Consider the following 17,307-nt stretch of genomic DNA (forward strand, 5'->3'; position numbering starts at 1 on the left):
GAAATATCTGCTATAATAGACAGGCTTAACTACCTAGTGCGAGCACAGCTTAATGAAACCCACCTGATCAGTTTCAATCCTCAGTATTTGTTGCACTAACAGATCACCCAGCTTCATGTCCAGGTAGTTGACATTTGCGTCACTCTTATAGCGACGTGTTGACAGTATCTGGCTAAAGGGGTATTTCCTGATCGTCTCATGGGTGTCTTTACGTAAGAATGAAATCCCTTCAAAGTTGACAGCCAGCATGCATTCACCACTTATGTTGGGTATGCTCTGGAGAATGAGAATAATTGATTCAACAAATTGGTCTAAAAAATAAGGCTATTTGGATGTCATACTGCTTAGTGTAATTTTAAACTTATTCACAATAAACAATCTTAAAATTATTTTAAAATCTTCTGATGTTTTAAAATAAAATTAAAATAGTTATCAAAACTCTGAAGATTTCAAGATTTCAACTTGAAGATCTGTTGTAACAATAACTTCATTAATTACCTTAATGAGGAAGAAAGTTGAGCCAAATAGAGGCCATCTGTGTAGAACATCTAAAATGTATTGAGAAAGGTTAACTATTATATTTATTGTATGTGCATTGCAAAGTTACAAATAATGCAGTGGATCTTTAAAGTTAGTGCAGAATTACTGAAAAACGAAGTTTTCATTGTGGATTGTAACAGAAAAATGTTTTGCTGGTACTGACCAATGAAACGGGCCTTGGCTTCCAGGGGATTCATAGAAGAAACAGCACCCAAGTTTTCATGAATTTTGTTGAGCCAGTTCTGGGGTTTGGTGTCAGAAAAGTTTTTAATATTTCTTGGCACTAAAGCATCCAGATCTTTCCTGAAAACAAAATAAAGATAAATAGAAGTACTGTGTGAGAACTATTGTGTTATTATTTGAAGATTAAACTGACTGATTGGGTGAGCAAACTTACAGTGTTGGGGTTCCGACCATTCTGTTAGCTTTGTGAAGTAAGGCACCTAGGTAAGGAATATCTGTTGCTGTTTCTTGGGGAAGTTTCCCATTAGGCAGTCTAACCAAAAATCCTTCATGGTAGTCAAGGACACACTATGTAAAAAAAAATTATTTAGTAAATCTATTTGTTTAAAAAAATATGTGTAAAGCTTATTTTTGAGCTAATCTGAACTGAAAAAAAAATTATCTAACTACTTGACTACTTACTATTCTAAGGATAAAGTATAAAAGAAAACCCATTAAAATTGGGTAAGACCTTTCTATTGATAGTAAAAGGGACTGTTTGTGTTTTAGGAGTAGCTTATAAAATATGCTGCTTTAAAATTTAAATGAGAAAGAATAGCAGGTGAAGTATCTTTACTTTTGTTTTGAAAAGTTAGCTTAGTTTTCATAAGGAAAGGAGTGAGAGATCATTTCTTATAAATTATGTGAGAATTTTGTGACTAACCTGATGGAACATCATTTCAATGTAAATATCATTGTTGTTCTGTTTAAGTGGGAAATACCAAACAGTTCGCTGAAAGATTAAGTCAAATGGTATCTGTCTGCGGATGTAATAAGCTGTTTCATCCAGGATGTAGTCCTCCCTGTTGAGCTTGCTGAAAACTCCATCCCCTAGAGGACAAAACAAAGATAATTAAAAATAATTGTTCCATTTTTAATGTGTTGGTAAAATAATGAAACAACTTCCTCCAATAGCAAAACTAACCAGCACTTTGCTTACCTGTTCTAACAAAGAACGTGTATTCTTCCATCTCAGCCAAATCTGTTATATTCAAATTTGCACACACTTCCTCTATAGCATCTTGCACAACCTGAGTTGAAAAAAGGCAAAAGGTATTATTTTTGTAATACAAGTTGGTCTTGCCTTGTCCAATATTATCACTAAACAAAGTACTCAAATCTTACATTAAGATATTATGTTGTGTTTAACCTAAGTAAGTTTTTATATAGTGATTGACTTACAGTACAAGATTTGACTTGAAGCAGACCTTCATGGTTATCTGAGCCTGAATAAAAGAATGGAATGCGCTTGGAGTTGCGACCATCCTGGAAAGAAAAATAAAAGGTTTTTTAAAAAATAGCTAATTGAAAATTCTAATTAATTTGCCAAAATGGGTTTTTCTTATTTTATTCTTTTTTAAAAACAATCATATCATAATAGTTTGAACAAATATACATAAACTTAATGACTGTGTTCTCACTGATGCAGAAATCTACAACGACTTTCAAATGCCTTCAACTGAATATTCATCTGTGCACAACTATTTGAGTATAAGAAAGAACTATAAATCAAGCCAACATTTTACTTACAGCAAGAGCAACCACTTCTTCTTTTAGAGGAACATCCTTCCTGCCTCCATATTTGAAAGTTTTTCTGAGATTATTTAGACAAAGGGCTGCAGCATCTGTAATATAAATAGCAACAAAGTTGGGAGAAACTACATAAAAGATTAACTATTCTTTAGATACATTTAAAACTATTTTCTTACTGTTGTAGGCCCGGTTAGTGTCAACAGATGTTGTCTCCAGATATTTGAAGAGATACGGCTTCAGTTCTTTAGAACAGTCAAAGTAAGCAGCAACAAGGGCAAACAAACGCCAGCCTCTAATCTTGCTTTTACTGGAAACATTACAGATAAGTCAACATACAATTTAAAATTGTTTTTAGAAAATATACCCAACAAATGTAAGCAGGTTCTGATTATGTGAACAGGTAATGTACACTTTGCAACAACAAAATCAGAAAAAATAGCATACTAAGTAATAAAAAAAAAAATACAACAAAAAAGTGAATACTTACACATTCATGCTTCTGTTGTTGGTTGTCTGCTTACACAACTGGCAAAAGATTTCATCCCTCAGTTGTGGATACTTGTGACACGTCTGTTAATATAGAATATACATAAAAAGTTATTAGAAAACATGGAAGTATATTAAATCTGTCTCGTTAAAAATAATCATATTAAAAAATTATGATGTATTTAAACTTTAAGGAAAATTATTTTATGTGAATTATTCTGATTTATAGTAAGAGAAATAATATTGCAAATATTTTCAAATTAGGTTGCAACAAACCTTCAGTATTTTCTTTGCACAGTCAAAGTCTGTCATGTTGCTGCCCATTGGGTAATCTCCCATAAATCTCATGATTGCTGAAATGCAATATTTTGGATAGTCAACAAGATTGATGTAAACTACTACTGGCAATTGTCTAAACAAAATGCATTGAAGGAATAAAAATAAAGAAGAAATAAGTTCAAGAAAGTTGTGTAAAATATTTACCAATGAAACATTCCAAGGCCAGTTTATTCAAGTCTGGTGAACTCATCTTGAGAAGAGATGCCTGAATTGGTGACTGGAAATAAAGGAAAACAATATTAAAAAATTCAATCGAAAGGTGTTTCTTGTTACTTGTTTTATTTAATTAATAATTCTTAATATTCATACAATTATTGCTATAATTAACAGTACTTTCAAGAAAAACATTTTTTTTAAAACTCAAGAGAAACTTTTTTTTAGAAAACTATGTTTATGTCTAATGACTTTAATATAATATTTTGTGATCATACCCTGGTCCACTTAATGAGATCTGCCTGCTCTTTCCAAGACCAGTCCTGGTTTCCTATTCAAACAATAATACAATGAAATAATTTTTTCTCAAATATTTATTAGCATCATATATTTGAAAATAAATGTTTTTTTTTTAGAAACAGTTACAGCCTGATGGGTTATTAATAATACTTTAAGAGATTTATTAAATTAGAAATATAGTTATTAAATGTTTTGAGTATATTTCAGATATCACCTAGTTTACTAAAAACAGACATCTTAATTTAAAAATGATTAAACATGCTTCAGTGAGACCAAACATTTTGAATTTTTATATTTCCTAAAATATTATTATCAAATTTTTAAAGCATGATGTTTTTCTGAAAAAGTAACAATTTTCAAGTTGTTTTGATTTGACTGAATAAACAATGTAATTGTGGTAGTATTTGTTTGAAACCTTAATTTTAAAGATGTTTCAATCCAATAAATTGAATTATTTAAATACATCGTCATAAAGTATGAAAAATAGATTAGCGTGAAGATGTACTAAGTAGCATAATAATATTTTGATAATAAATAAAGCCATTTGTTAGCAACATTGTTTAAATTGAAAAAAATAAGCATGGTAAGCATAAAGCATATTTTAAGTAGTGTTTAAAATTCAGGTAGGGTGATACAAAAAAAGATAAATATGTGAGGAAAGAATAAATTCTTTGGTGCTTATTTTCTTCTTTGTTCTATGGCATTTTTCCAATATGATTTTGGTTAGTTCTTCTATAGCCTGGATATTCCTGCAGATTAACCAAATAGACTAAAGGGCTTAGAGACTGCTAATATAATACCTTATTTTTCTACAGTTTAGAACTTGATCCAGTTTTTCCTCATTAACCCCCCTACCTCTAGTTCCAAAACTTAAAAAAAGCTAGCAGTAAGTATCAATGCCCTATTTTGAACAATCCTTCAGTCTCAAGTAAACTTTATCTGATTTCCAGTTTAATCCGTTTTCCACAATTTGGTCAGGAACGAAACCTATCACCTCTTTGAGCACTTTCCTTGCTTTTCATATTTTGAAGTTTGGCATTTTCAATCATTTTCACGGTTCCCCTGATGGAGCCATCTTCTGTCCTCAACATCTCATACCTTAAATCAAAAAGTCAGCAGTCATGGATGATAACTCATCAATTCTAGGCCTCATTTTGAACAAAGGAAAAGGGTTAAGGACAAAATAAAATCTGTGATATAGTAATAAAAATACATTTTTAAAAGCAAGAAAACTTGCAATTAAGAATAGCGTCCACCCAATAGTTTGTGAAATAAAGGTTATTATGAGCAAATAAACTTGAACGACAATTAGTTGTTAAGCTCAATGCTAAATAATCCTCCTGCAATTGGTAATGTGAGAAAAGATGTGAGGCAGTTTTAGAAAGAAAATATAATTTTTTTGAAAATGTGAACCAAAAAACCCATTTATGATAAAAATCCCAATATGGTAACAATAAAAAAAGCTGCAGCAAAGTTTGTTTAAAAAGGAAAGCCTTTATATTTCCTATTTGAGTGGTATAAAAATAGACTGAATACAATATGGGTTAGGTGAGAGGGAAGCAATAAATATACTAGCGAGCGCCAAAAGTAAGCTTTCAGGTTATAGCCAACACCAAGAAAGATTTTCTTTAAAGTTTTAAAAACCTTTTGCATTTCCTATGTCAGTTTTCTGATAGCTTTTCCTGGAAAAATTCATGTCAGTTGAATACTTTATTAATATTTGGAATAGGATAAAACAGAAATAATAGGAGTAAGACTTAACATTTAAAATACTTGTATAACAGTTTGTAAAATATTTTAGTATTCTCTTTTGGTGTAGGATTTTTTATTAAATTTTTTCCCCTAAAAATTCTTGATCCATAAATTAAGACTTATAAGAAATATTTGAAAAAACATTCATAGATCTAGCTTTATATTAGTAATGCCAAAATTCTGTGAAAGAAAGATTCAGATAATTAAATAAATGTAAGTTTATCTTATTTTAAAAGTTTTAGTTTTGAAAGTGCACCAGTAGTTGCTGCATTGAAAACTCTAACAATATCCTGAAATAAGTGCTTTTATTAAGTGAATAAAATAGTTTTCATTTCAGGTCTGGCCGTCAGTAGGGCAGAAGAAGTAGAATTCACCTGTGATCTCAGCATATAAAAATATTGTGCTGTAAGTTCTATGCCTAATAGCCTTAACTTTCCCCAATTTGAGTCAGTTACCCATGGGAGCTGGATGTTATGGCCTACAGACTCAAATTTGGTAAGTAAACTCGAAACTCTCTGGTTTGTAGTCATATGCTCTACTGCTCAACCAAGTAATTCCATAGTTAGTGAACAGAAGAAAGTTGTAACACATATTAACAGATTTGTTAGATCATTAGAATTAAAATTATTACATTTATTTATCATAATGTAAGCTTTATACGCTTGTAAAATAATTCATTATTTGAAGTTATCTACACAGAAATTTTTTTAGCAATTAAACGAGCACTCACTTTTCCAAAGATTCTCTGAAGTTTAGCATGGCATATTCCATCATGGAGTACTTGCCGTCTGCAACACCAGTTCCTTGACTTGTGTCACTTTCTCTGTCATAGGAGTCTCTCTGTTTACAGTTTTAAAAATAAACATCATCATTTCATTACTTCATTCAAGGATGGTATTATACCAATTCACTGAATATTCTTTGAGAGTGTTGTGATTGTATAGGTCATCTATGGTCACTTACTCTTGACACACCATTGGTCATGGTGGTGCCATTGGTCATCACACCATTGGTCACTGTACTGGACTGGTAGAGAACTGGTTTAGAGCTGGATGTTTCCACTTCATGTCTGGCCAGAGGCTTGACATAGTCGGCAGGGAACAAACCCACAGTTCCATTCAGGGACCCATACAGCCAGCCTGTATAAAATGTAAAATGTTTAGTTTAAAGTACTACAATACAAATATTTATGTTACTGAAGACTATTCTAAATTGAAATACCATAAAATAATTAAAGAAATTTATAAGTTTTTAATGTAGAAAATTAATTTAAATAATGGTTAGACAAAGATACAGACCATTCTCCAGCTTCATTTCTGGATCCATCAGCTTAATGATTTCATTTCTTTTAAAACTGAGCAGAGTTGACTCCCTTGTGATGTAGTCTCTGATTGCCACCACATACTTATTACCCTTGAAATTAAAATATACTTCATAATTTAATGCATTCATTTTCACACAATTAAAACGAAAATATTGTTATGGGGTTGTTAACTAACCTTTTCACTTTCAAGGCAGAATCTGTCAATCATGTCTTTAAGCTGTTGAGCCTATAAAAAATATAAATCAACTTATATAAGCAGTGTAAAATTGTTCAACAGATAGATTCAAAGTGCATTGTGATAAGCGCTGTACACGAGTTATGAAATGGCTTAAACAAGCTGTGTTGACCATCAAATAGATGGGGACATACCCGCATGGTATGGAAGATGAGAGATTTGGTCCTGAGATTCAGCTGAATTGTAGAGTTGGTGGGCATAACTACATCAATGACATCTTCAAATCTGGACAAATAAACAATTGATTTATGTTAATACCAGTAAGTAAAACTAGCATCAACCCAAAAATATTTCCACAAACAGATATTTAAATTTAAATGAAAATTGTATATTTGAAAGAGATACACTTGTACCACAAAAAGTACAACATAATGAAGATAGATGTTCTCACTTAATTTCTTCCATCACAGACAGGAAGTCATCAACGTAATTCCTCTCCCTGGTGATAAGACGCAGTCCAGTGTGGCTAACACCAAGGTATCTGGCGCCTGAGTACTGACCACTTCCCTAAAAATATCAGTTTAGGAAAAAAAAAACATTGCTCATTACTATGCTTTACACTAAATATTTACATTAACTACAAATTAAACCTAAATGTAAAGGGAAGTAATGTAGGTGGAAAGCTTACAGCAATTGGGAAAAGTCTACAAAAGTATGTTGGCCACTCCTTTGCTGTGTCCACAACAACCTTTTTGATCTGTGGCTTCAGTTCTTTGGTCAAGTAATTGTGTTGGTTTACTCCATGGCTCTCTAAGGATAGCATTTGATTACATTTAACACAATGTTTGCTTATATTTTTGTTTTGAGTTACTTCACAGGATCTTTTTCAAAATTATCTTTGTGTAAAACTATAGATATACTTTTTTTTTAAAACTATTTAGTGAGGCAGGTAAGAACAAAACTGTTTGTAATCTTAACAGTTGACAAAACACATTTACTAAACAGAATACATTTGAAATAGATTGAATGCCTAAAATATTTTACCCAGCATGCTTCTCATTTTAACCCTTTGGTCCTTGTTGATGCGAACACATCCATTGTTGTACACATCACCAACAATCTGGCAGTAAATAAGATGGAGGGCCAATGGGCTCTCAAGCTTCTCAGATGGCCAAAATACTTCTTTGCGGATATTGATGGTCCAAGGCACCTAACAGAAAAATGTAACGCTGTTTCAATATTGTCATTAGGAAAAAATGGTTATTACAATGAGTCTTTAAATAAAAATATTAGTCAGCAGGTATAAGTTATTTTTTTTTTAAATATTTACCTTGCTGTAGATCAGGAAATTCTTCTTATTCTGAGGATAAAGTTCAGTAATGACACGCTCAAAGGCTGAGTAATCAATATTCTGTTTGGTCTCAACTTCAGGTGGGGGCAGGGCTGGTCTAACAACATCTGGAACTATCACCTTGTTGTAGGTAGAAGCAGGTTCAATACGTTTGCTGTACTCTCCCGAGGAGCGCTTTACTTCTATTGTTTCAACTGTCTCTGTGGTGATTTTCCTTTGCACCAGTTTAGGTGGAGAACTCTTTGGTATTGGAGGTGGCTCATCTGATAAGTTAACAGATTCATTGAAAACTTTAAAAAAAATTATTTATATTTTCACCAAGAGTTTTTAGCATTAAATAGGTATATTTTAGTACATTTTTAACATTTTACTTTATTTAAGTCACTGAACTATGAAATGAATGAAGACTATTTTTTCCAATGGATACAATAACCATTGGGTTACCGTATTCAAAGTCTTATCATCAAAATGGCTAAAAAGTGTACCTCTGACAATGGTTTTTTCATAAATATTAGCTTCTGTTCCCTCTGACACCATTTTGGACACATGTGGTTTGGGTGGTGGGGGGTCATGTGGGGCAGCTGGTCCCCCCTGTCCCAGTTTCTGCTCCAGAAGTTTCAGGGTGTTGAAATGTGAAGATTCAATCAGAGACTTTGTTCTTTTTGTCTGATTTCAGAAACAACACATTTTAATACCTCAAAAGCTTTAGAATTTTTATAGACCAACAATTTTATTTAATGTCAATTTAAATGTTAGTAATTGTTGCACTTAATTTTTTTTTTAAATGTTAAATTCTTTTTAATTTGTTAAGTTTTTTTTTCAAATTGACACAAATAATGTTAAGTAAACTTACTTCTCCAGATTTCAAAATAGACTTTGGCTGACCCTCTTGCTTGGGGGCCTCTGGTTTTTGCCACTTCTTTTTTCCAGATATTCTGTCTTCTATACCGCTGGCCACTTTTTCATCAATTTCCAGTTTTCCCACCTGTGTACAATAATTACAGTATTAAAATAACATTACATATATGATTAAGTCACATACAAGATTTTATCATTACATTAGGTTAGGTTAGGTTTGCCTGTCGTCCCTCCTGGGACATAGGCCGCTGACAAGAGCTTTCCAGGCATCTCTGTCCTGGGCTACATTAAGTATGATAAATGAAAGAGAATAAAAAAACTTGGTTCACATAAATCACCTCCATGGTAGTTTTAAATGGCCTCTAAAACATACCTGAATGTTATATTTCTCTTCCTTCTCTACTGGAGGTGGCCAGACAACTTTGCCAACTCTCACAGTCCTGGCTCGGCCAGATTTGTCTCTGATGGTAAACGTGCCTCTGTCTCTGTCAATCTCTATGGGAGGTGGGGGTGGTGGTGGAGGAGCAGGAGGCACAGCTGGCTGGGTGTGGAGTGATGGTGGGTCGGCGTAGGTCACTACAGGGGGCGGGGGAGGTTGGGGTGGTGGAACCGTTCTAACTGGCACATCAGTTGTTGAGGTGCTTGTTATGGTGATTGTTCGTGTCAATGCACCTACACAAATACAGGAACAATTATTTTTGGCCCAATTTTTTACTTAACACAAACTATGTAACATTTGTATATGTATTTGTATTGTTCTAAAGGTTTTTTCTCTGAAGAAATTTTTATCTTTAATTTTAAATCAAATTTCAAAATACATCAGTCAAGCAGCCAAAATATTATTTTTAATAATCTAAAATTTTTAGTAAAGACAAAATATTTTTTTTAGTTTAAAAATTTTAATTTAAAATGAATCTATATTGGCTATGAATTAATTACTTGAGGAAGATCCATGGGATGGAATCTCAAACTGCATCCTGTGCTTGGGTAGTTTTGGTGCAGTTGGTGGTGGAGATTTCTGTTCCATCTGTTTCTGTTGCTCAAATGTTGATTTTATTGACTGCACTTTTCTAGGACTATCCTGTTCTGAGCCCTGTCATTTTGGATAAAATTAAAAGTAAAAATGTAATTAAACTTGGAAAAATAAAATAAAAAATGTAATGGAACCTTAGAAAAAAAAATAAAAATGTAATGAAACTTAAAAAGAATGAAAACAATGTTGAAAAAAAAAAGAAAAGAAAAAAAAGTAATTTAACTTTAAAATAAAACATATTATAAAACATGAAAAAAGTAAAAGAAAAAAGTATCTCTTATAAAAAATACATTCTTTGTGTTAGGAAACTCACATGTGCTGTGCCATTGACCATGTAAGGGACATCACCAGTCCCATTGACCAGTCCCACACCATTGAAACCAGAGTTGAAGCTGGAGCTTGGGCTGATGATGGATGTTGCACTGTGAGGAATGACTTGAGGAACCACTTGAGGCAGTACTGGAGGCTGGGCCATTACTGGTGCAAGGACCTGCCAACATTTAACTTGTTTTAGAACCCAACAACTGAGTTAAGATAGAGTTATTATAACAGCTAAAGTTTTCTTCCACACATTTAGATTTTGTTTAATTAAGGAAAATACTCAACTTTAACATATTAAGTTTAAAAACAAAAATCCAACTGAAAATGTAAGAATTTAGTAAATCAGATATTGTTCTCAATGTTTTTTGGGTTTTAGTTTTGTAAATCAATGTAAACATGTCCATTTTTACTTTAAACAGTATATTTAACAGATATATGTGAACTACAGGCAATGGTTGAATTAATTTATATTACCGGTTGAGCAAACTGTACTTGTTGAAGCTGCTGCCTAAGTACCTCTTGCTCAATGGTCTGTTTGAGCAACTTGTTCTGCAACTCCTGCTGTGCCAATGCAGTTTTAAGGGCTAGAGTTTGCTGGTTGGAGGCTTGAAGAGCCTGCTGGCTTTGTTGCTGCATCAGTGCTGCCTGCTGCTGTTGTTGCTGCTGTTGCTGTTGACGCTGTTGGGCCTGGGCGAAACATTCATCAAGAAATAATATTTTATCCATCAACTGAATGAAATGTACAAATATTTTACAATTTAAACAAGTAAAGTTTTGGTTTCTAACCAGGTATGCCTGTAAAACAGCTTGCTGCTGGGCCATCTGTTGGGCAGCAATTTGTTGGAGTGGATCTGAAACAATCAAAGTTAATTATACAGAGATCATACACAACTTGGTTCTTAGCGCTAAGTTACACACTGAATCAAAACAAAAACTGACCTTAAGTGACACACAGAATCAAAACAAAAATTGACATTAAGCAACACACAAAACAAAAACTGACCTGTCTTACACACAGAATCAAAACAAAAACTAAAAAACTGACCTTAAGCAACACACAAAAACTGACCTGTGTTTATCAGACCAAGAGAAGGTGCCATGGAAGAGCCTGCTTGCAGATTTAAAGGTGGAATTACAGGTGGGTTAGAAGCCAGCAGTGGGTTGGTCAAGCCATAGTTGAATCCCTGGGCGAGAGGCTTCAGGAATAAAATAAATACATTTAGCTTTCCAAGCATCAGCAAATTAAAATTCTAACAACTGAATAATACAGGTTTTATTTTTTATTTTGTATAAGGTAATTAAAAAATGGTTATGTCTGTAAAAAAAAACTTTTAAAATGTTATGTTTGTTAAGATTAAGTTTTAAAAAATAAACTTTTAAAATGGTTACCTGTTGTGCTTCATATCCTGGCACACCTTGGCCTCCACCCTTGATACGAACACCAAGAGCACGTCCATTTTGTTCATCATGGTCATTCAAGGCATTACTGAAAATGTCCTCCACAAGATGTGACCAGTCAGTGTTGTCAGAGTTGCCTGACCGTAGCTCATCCTGGTTGACACTCAGGTGTTTACGGTTGATCTGAGCCGACACGCCTGACTTGCTTCGAGTGACGTTACTTTTTCTGTTGTACCTCTGATTCAGCACACTCTTAGAGAGGTCGTTGGTGTCTTTCAACTTGGATTCCCCATCTTCAAAGTAGCGTGTGTTGAGGACAGTGTCTGACAGATCAGAAAGGCCATTGAGCTCCTCATCTTCAGTGATAGTTGTTATGTCCCCATTAAGTATTCCATTGGGAACGTGGCCGTTCATTGCCGGGACACTGGGTGCACGGGACCGCTTGGTGTAACGAACATTCATTCGACTGTTTTCCGACAGGCCAACTGGCACAATTTCTGTTGGTCTCTGGTTCAGCACACTTGTTGTAGAAAAGCCCAGGTCATCTTCAACAGAACTGGTCTGGACTTTTCTGTTTGTGGTAGAGTGGGTTACCCCTCTTTGTTCACTCTGTGTGGACACACTGATGGGCACGTCCCTCTTGATCATCTGAGGCAGCGGTCCAGTCAGTATGAGAATTCTTTCTTTCTCTGGATCATGAGGTCTAGAACACAAATAATACATGACAGTTTTATTTGTGTTGAGTGATGAAAGGATTATAAATATACTTAATGGGATGAAATGAGGTAACTCAAGTCTCAAGTTCCCAGGATTAATTCCAAAGAATGTCAATCAATTTCTGGGTATATTGCTGACACTCTTTCATATAAATGGTAAAAGAAAAATGGTCTCTACTTTATCTTAAAATGTACTTTACTTCTTTTTTTAAAACAACAGTAAGATCAGGTTAAAAAAAACAGAATGATATTTTCCTTGAAACATTCTAACCTGAAAAATGAAAAAAAAAGTTCCTACCCTTCCTGGTGACTTCTGTGCTTATGATGTAAACCTTCCTTGCTCCGGTCAACAGAAACAAGAAAGTATGCTGTGCATGTGGGAAAACCTGGTGCTATTTCCATCTCACTAACGAGGTCAAGGACAAAGTCATAGCCCATCAACTCGTAGTAGTCAGAATCCTCTTGTAGCTGGACAGTCCAGCCTTGACTGTTTTCATGTAGGCCTCTGGGAAAAATATATAAATAATATTTTTTATATTTATAATAATGGAATTTACAATTCACAAAAAATAATTTTTAATAATACAGGAGTTTACATTTCATTAAGAATATTTATAACGAGCCGGCCCGCGGCATAACATACGCCGCTATTTAGTTGTTGTTTTTTCTACTTTTCAGTAATTCATAATTTGTGAATTCGACAGTACCAATGCTGCCACTGAAAATATTTGCTTTAAAACACTAACCCCCCTCCTTTCCCCTAACCCCGACCCTACACCCCCCCCCCCCGTGAAAGCAGCCTCCTCTTAGTTACCTCCTGTAAGTTTAAAGCCGGTTCAAACTAAATTATCTGCCCCTAATAGCCGTCACTAAACCTGGCTGTACGGTTTGTAAAAATTAACGTGACCACAGCTCAGCAGACCATGTGGGGGTGGGGTAGGGTGGTAGTGATAGTGATAGAGAGAAAGAGAGGGGATTGTAAAGAGGCGCTTGCAGCTTGTTTTCTAATGGCTCGCAGAGGAGAATTATATATATAGATAATTGAATAAACAACTTATTTTGTTTACAACTGCAGTTTCACATTTAAGTTTTTAATAATTTTTTAATGCACAATGAATACTATAAACACACAACAATACCAACTACGTGACTAACTCAAGATATCTTAATTTGAAGCATGGAGAAAGCTAAAGCTTGATTACCTAAGCTTGAGCAAATGGGAGGTGAACAATTCTCCAGAAGTCCAAGACTCAACATGACCAAAGACACTGACATCTAAACACACAAAAATTAATGTATTAATGATTCCAGCACAATAAAATCATTTTTATGATCAATATTTGTTTTGTTACTCGGATGTATGCATTTTAAATACTTTAAAATTTGCATTTTAAAATTATAAATTATTTTAAAAGTGCGTAATTAATCCTGTTTTAGCACAATGGTTACATACCATCAGGAAATTTGACTTCAAGAGCCATATTGGCTTTCCTCTCAATAGCCTTCCACTCTAAGAAAGTGGGAGGGTAAATTCTACTCAGTAAAGGATTCATGTGAGCACTCTGTAAAGTTTTGTGTTGACATAAATATTTGTATCCATTTACTCCAACATCTGAAACATACCTAAAATAAAGAGAATTTTTTTTTACAATTGTATCAAGGTTCAGCTCACAATAAATCATTATTTTTTTAAAAACTTACTTAAGGGAATTATTTGAACAACTACTTTGGTAAGTCTAAACTTATTTAAGGAAACTAATTGAACAACTTTTTTGGTAAGTCTAAAATTACTTGAGGAAATTATTTCAACAACTACTTTGGTAAGTCTAAACTTACTTGAGTGAATTATTTCAACAACTGATTCTGTAAGTCTAAACTTACTTGAGGAAATATTTGAACAAGTTGCTGCTTGGGTTGAAACAACAGAGACAATTGGCCAGGAGTTTCCAAGCTTTTTCTAAACGTTCCAGATTTTGATTTTTCCAGGTTTGATTGGCAAGCTGGCACAGAATTTCATCCCTCAGTCCTTCATATTTCAGACCCTAAACAATATATAATTCATTTGCTTGTAGTCTACTACATTAAAATACCAACAATATATTACAAAAATACTTCTAGCTTATTGATTAAGTCTCAATGTTAATTAAATACATTTTTGGACAAAAATTTACCATTTGTATTATGAAATCAGCCAGGATTTTTTCTTTTTTCTCATTGAGATGTGGGTCACACATGAACCGTAGAATCTGGAAAAAAAAATTCAATGAGATAAAATTTAACTAAACTATTCACTCTCTCCCAATGGTTCACAGTCTGATTACTGAGTTGATAGATGCACACAAAACAATGAAATATAATTATATATAGGCCTAAGCTTATAAATTTCCGATTTTAAAATTAAATAAAAAATAAATTAATTAAACTTACCAATTTGAACACAGCTACAGCCCTGTGTATATTATCTTCACCTTGTACAGCTGTAAGGGCAGTTTTGATTGGCTCCATCTGTACACCCCAGTTAGGGTTCTACATTCAATATAGAAATAGTTTAGAAAATTGAAACTAGTATAACATGATAATGCATATCAAAATTCAGCAATATAAACAACTGAAATGAAAATAGCACAGTAAGATTATCATGAATATTAAACTGACCTTAAAGTATATACTGGTAAATTTGTTAAAAACGTGAGAATTAATGTCCACAGGAAGTTTGTAGCCCATGTCCATTGGAGTGACCTCTCCTGGGGCTATGATTACATGCTGGCCATTGTGGTACAAGTCCCAGTCTATGCAAATAAATTTATAAAATTTATTTTTTTATACCAAAATCAAAACATAATTTCTTATAGAATTTATCACTTCTTATAGAATTTGGCAGAAAAGTTAGAAAATTGGAATACAAACCATCAATTTTACTGTACACCAGGGCTAACTCCCCAGGGATGTCCAGATTTGCAATGCTGGCCATCATTTGTGCTTGTCTTTCCTGTTATTTTAAATCAGCAGGTTTAATTCATACTTTTAAACCAGTGGTTGATTTCAGTATCTTTTAGGACAATTTTTATTTTTTAAGAATCACTTTAATCTATTCTTCCAATATTTATTGTAACAAAAAAATCAAAAGTTTGTTAAATCCAAACAATGTTCATTCAGTTGTATAAATAGTTGTGGAATGATTAAGGTTACAATACCAAAATATCTACTTTTTTCATATACTATAGCTAAAAGAAAATTATACAAATGTGAAAAACAACAGAAAGAAGCTAAATAGTTTTTAAATGCATTGGCAAAGTGTGAAATAAATCATATTAAGCCTGAATTTCTTATTTTGCTGGTAACATTAAATACATATATAACCTATATATCAATAAGAACTAAAAATGCTATGTAGGAAACACAAACGTAAAATCACAATTATCTGAACTACAGGGTTCTCTTTCTAAAATCTCACAGATTATATTGAAATAAAAAAATCTATACACTTAAAAAAATGTGACATGTTTCTAGGTTGAAACTGAAGATGTGTACGGCAACAACATGAGTACAGTCTCACCCTAAACACATCTTGACCAATGGGTTTACCAAAACCAATATCCTCATTATGTTTTACGCTATTTTTAATCTCTCTAACTGGTGGAACATATTGATCCACCATTAGCTCGGTTATTCTTTGCTTGATCATCTCCCCTGCTGGCTGATTGAAGCAGCATTAACAGAGAGTAAACATTTTAGAGGGAAAAAAATAGATAAAAACTATTTTTAGAATCTGCTCAATTTAAATGGAATTTTAAAATTGTAAAGGAAAATGTATATGGGATACAAATTGCAAAGAGCTACGTTTAACTCAAAACCTGAAGCTGAGGATGGGCAGCATTAGAGAAAATGTTTTAATGAATGCTTTGTAGTTCCACCTAAAAAACTGTATTGTTTTTTGGTGATACTACTAAATCTGTGGTAAGTTTTAAATTACAAAATACTCTTCCCTGTGGTTTCTTAAAAATTGTTTAATCATTAGGTACAGTTTACATCAAATGATCAAAAAAATATTGTTCTTCAAATAGTGTATTTTACCACACAAAATATTCTTTTGTAGTGAATGTTAATAAGATATGCCACATAAGCCAGCTTTAGATATCTCGCTCTCATTAATGGAAAAACAAAGTTATTTAACTATAGATCAATAAAGGTGTCTTACCCTGCGTTCCCGTTCAACTTTTTCTTCAGCTTCTTGTTTTCTTCTGGCTAACTTGTGCTGCTCTAGACGTGTGCGGATTTCTTCTCTTGTCTTGAAAAAAGAAGAGTTCATTGTTATTTTTATTTTTTAAAAACCTGTATTACAAATATTTAAAATGTAAAATAACAAAAAAAATTGTGTTAACTCACCTTTAGGTATTTCCTACGTTGCCTAAACATACGAAATTGGGCTTGAGCCAAAATGATGCCATTTCGTAGTTTGTTGAATTCACGTCTGTTTTTATAGAAAATTATAAAAGATTTTTTATTGAAGCCCAAATAGAAGCATTTCAAGAACATGCATATAAAAAACAATGTTTTAAATTTTCAAACAAAGAAATTAAAACAATTATTTTTGGTGTTTATACAGTTAAGTGTAAGACTAAATTATAATACAACAGCTAACCTCTACATGGATTTAATTAACTAAAATACAGTTTTGTTTACTGATTTTTTAAAATTAGTTCAGTTTTTAAAAACCAAGAAAAGATCATTTCAAAGCAAGAAAAAAAAAAGACTGAGCCTAAACAAAACTGTTTCAGTTAACCCCAAGAATGTTTTCAGAGCAAC

At 33.0% G+C, this 17,307-nt stretch overlaps 1 protein-coding gene across 3 annotated transcripts in view; it reads right to left on the minus strand.

The window, feature by feature from the left end:
- LOC131941544 (unconventional myosin-XV) overlaps nucleotides 1–17,307 on the minus strand; it is a 90,646-nt gene that overhangs the window by 1,220 nt on the left and 72,119 nt on the right. For 2 of the 3 annotated variants that reach the window (XM_059300827.1, XM_059300828.1), the window contains exons 21-62: nucleotides 16,888–16,972; nucleotides 16,700–16,789; nucleotides 15,409–15,490; nucleotides 15,157–15,290; nucleotides 14,929–15,027; nucleotides 14,673–14,747; nucleotides 14,383–14,543; nucleotides 13,955–14,124; nucleotides 13,704–13,776; nucleotides 12,800–13,006; nucleotides 11,777–12,488; nucleotides 11,457–11,583; nucleotides 11,174–11,238; nucleotides 10,862–11,074; nucleotides 10,380–10,556; nucleotides 9,973–10,126; nucleotides 9,407–9,705; nucleotides 9,029–9,160; nucleotides 8,661–8,841; nucleotides 8,155–8,438; nucleotides 7,869–8,034; nucleotides 7,513–7,634; nucleotides 7,276–7,391; nucleotides 7,019–7,109; nucleotides 6,825–6,875; nucleotides 6,624–6,738; nucleotides 6,289–6,464; nucleotides 6,056–6,165; nucleotides 5,218–5,255; nucleotides 3,552–3,604; nucleotides 3,265–3,337; nucleotides 3,058–3,134; nucleotides 2,783–2,865; nucleotides 2,472–2,602; nucleotides 2,293–2,387; nucleotides 1,945–2,028; nucleotides 1,703–1,793; nucleotides 1,427–1,593; nucleotides 938–1,071; nucleotides 704–843; nucleotides 499–548; nucleotides 64–276 (exon numbers count right to left, since the gene is read on the minus strand). In XM_059300827.1, the coding sequence (XP_059156810.1) occupies nucleotides 64–276; nucleotides 499–548; nucleotides 704–843; nucleotides 938–1,071; nucleotides 1,427–1,593; nucleotides 1,703–1,793; nucleotides 1,945–2,028; nucleotides 2,293–2,387; nucleotides 2,472–2,602; nucleotides 2,783–2,865; nucleotides 3,058–3,134; nucleotides 3,265–3,337; nucleotides 3,552–3,604; nucleotides 5,218–5,255; nucleotides 6,056–6,165; nucleotides 6,289–6,464; nucleotides 6,624–6,738; nucleotides 6,825–6,875; nucleotides 7,019–7,109; nucleotides 7,276–7,391; nucleotides 7,513–7,634; nucleotides 7,869–8,034; nucleotides 8,155–8,438; nucleotides 8,661–8,841; nucleotides 9,029–9,160; nucleotides 9,407–9,705; nucleotides 9,973–10,126; nucleotides 10,380–10,556; nucleotides 10,862–11,074; nucleotides 11,174–11,238; nucleotides 11,457–11,583; nucleotides 11,777–12,488; nucleotides 12,800–13,006; nucleotides 13,704–13,776; nucleotides 13,955–14,124; nucleotides 14,383–14,543; nucleotides 14,673–14,747; nucleotides 14,929–15,027; nucleotides 15,157–15,290; nucleotides 15,409–15,490; nucleotides 16,700–16,789; nucleotides 16,888–16,972 (5,896 nt within the window). Of the gene's footprint in view, nucleotides 1–63; nucleotides 277–498; nucleotides 549–703; nucleotides 844–937; nucleotides 1,072–1,426; nucleotides 1,594–1,702; nucleotides 1,794–1,944; nucleotides 2,029–2,292; nucleotides 2,388–2,471; nucleotides 2,603–2,782; nucleotides 2,866–3,057; nucleotides 3,135–3,264; nucleotides 3,338–3,551; nucleotides 3,605–4,567; nucleotides 4,672–5,217; nucleotides 5,256–6,055; nucleotides 6,166–6,288; nucleotides 6,465–6,623; nucleotides 6,739–6,824; nucleotides 6,876–7,018; nucleotides 7,110–7,275; nucleotides 7,392–7,512; nucleotides 7,635–7,868; nucleotides 8,035–8,154; nucleotides 8,439–8,660; nucleotides 8,842–9,028; nucleotides 9,161–9,406; nucleotides 9,706–9,972; nucleotides 10,127–10,379; nucleotides 10,557–10,861; nucleotides 11,075–11,173; nucleotides 11,239–11,456; nucleotides 11,584–11,776; nucleotides 12,489–12,799; nucleotides 13,007–13,703; nucleotides 13,777–13,954; nucleotides 14,125–14,382; nucleotides 14,544–14,672; nucleotides 14,748–14,928; nucleotides 15,028–15,156; nucleotides 15,291–15,408; nucleotides 15,491–16,699; nucleotides 16,790–16,887; nucleotides 16,973–17,307 lie in introns of all 3 variants that reach the window. The other variant, XM_059300829.1, reaches the window with a different exon arrangement.

The sequence above is a fragment of the Physella acuta genome, unplaced genomic scaffold, assembly GCF_028476545.2.
Source record: "Physella acuta isolate Inbredline_101_S28 unplaced genomic scaffold, ASM2847654v3 ptg000364l, whole genome shotgun sequence".
Classification (NCBI taxonomy): Eukaryota; Metazoa; Mollusca; class Gastropoda; family Physidae; genus Physella; species Physella acuta.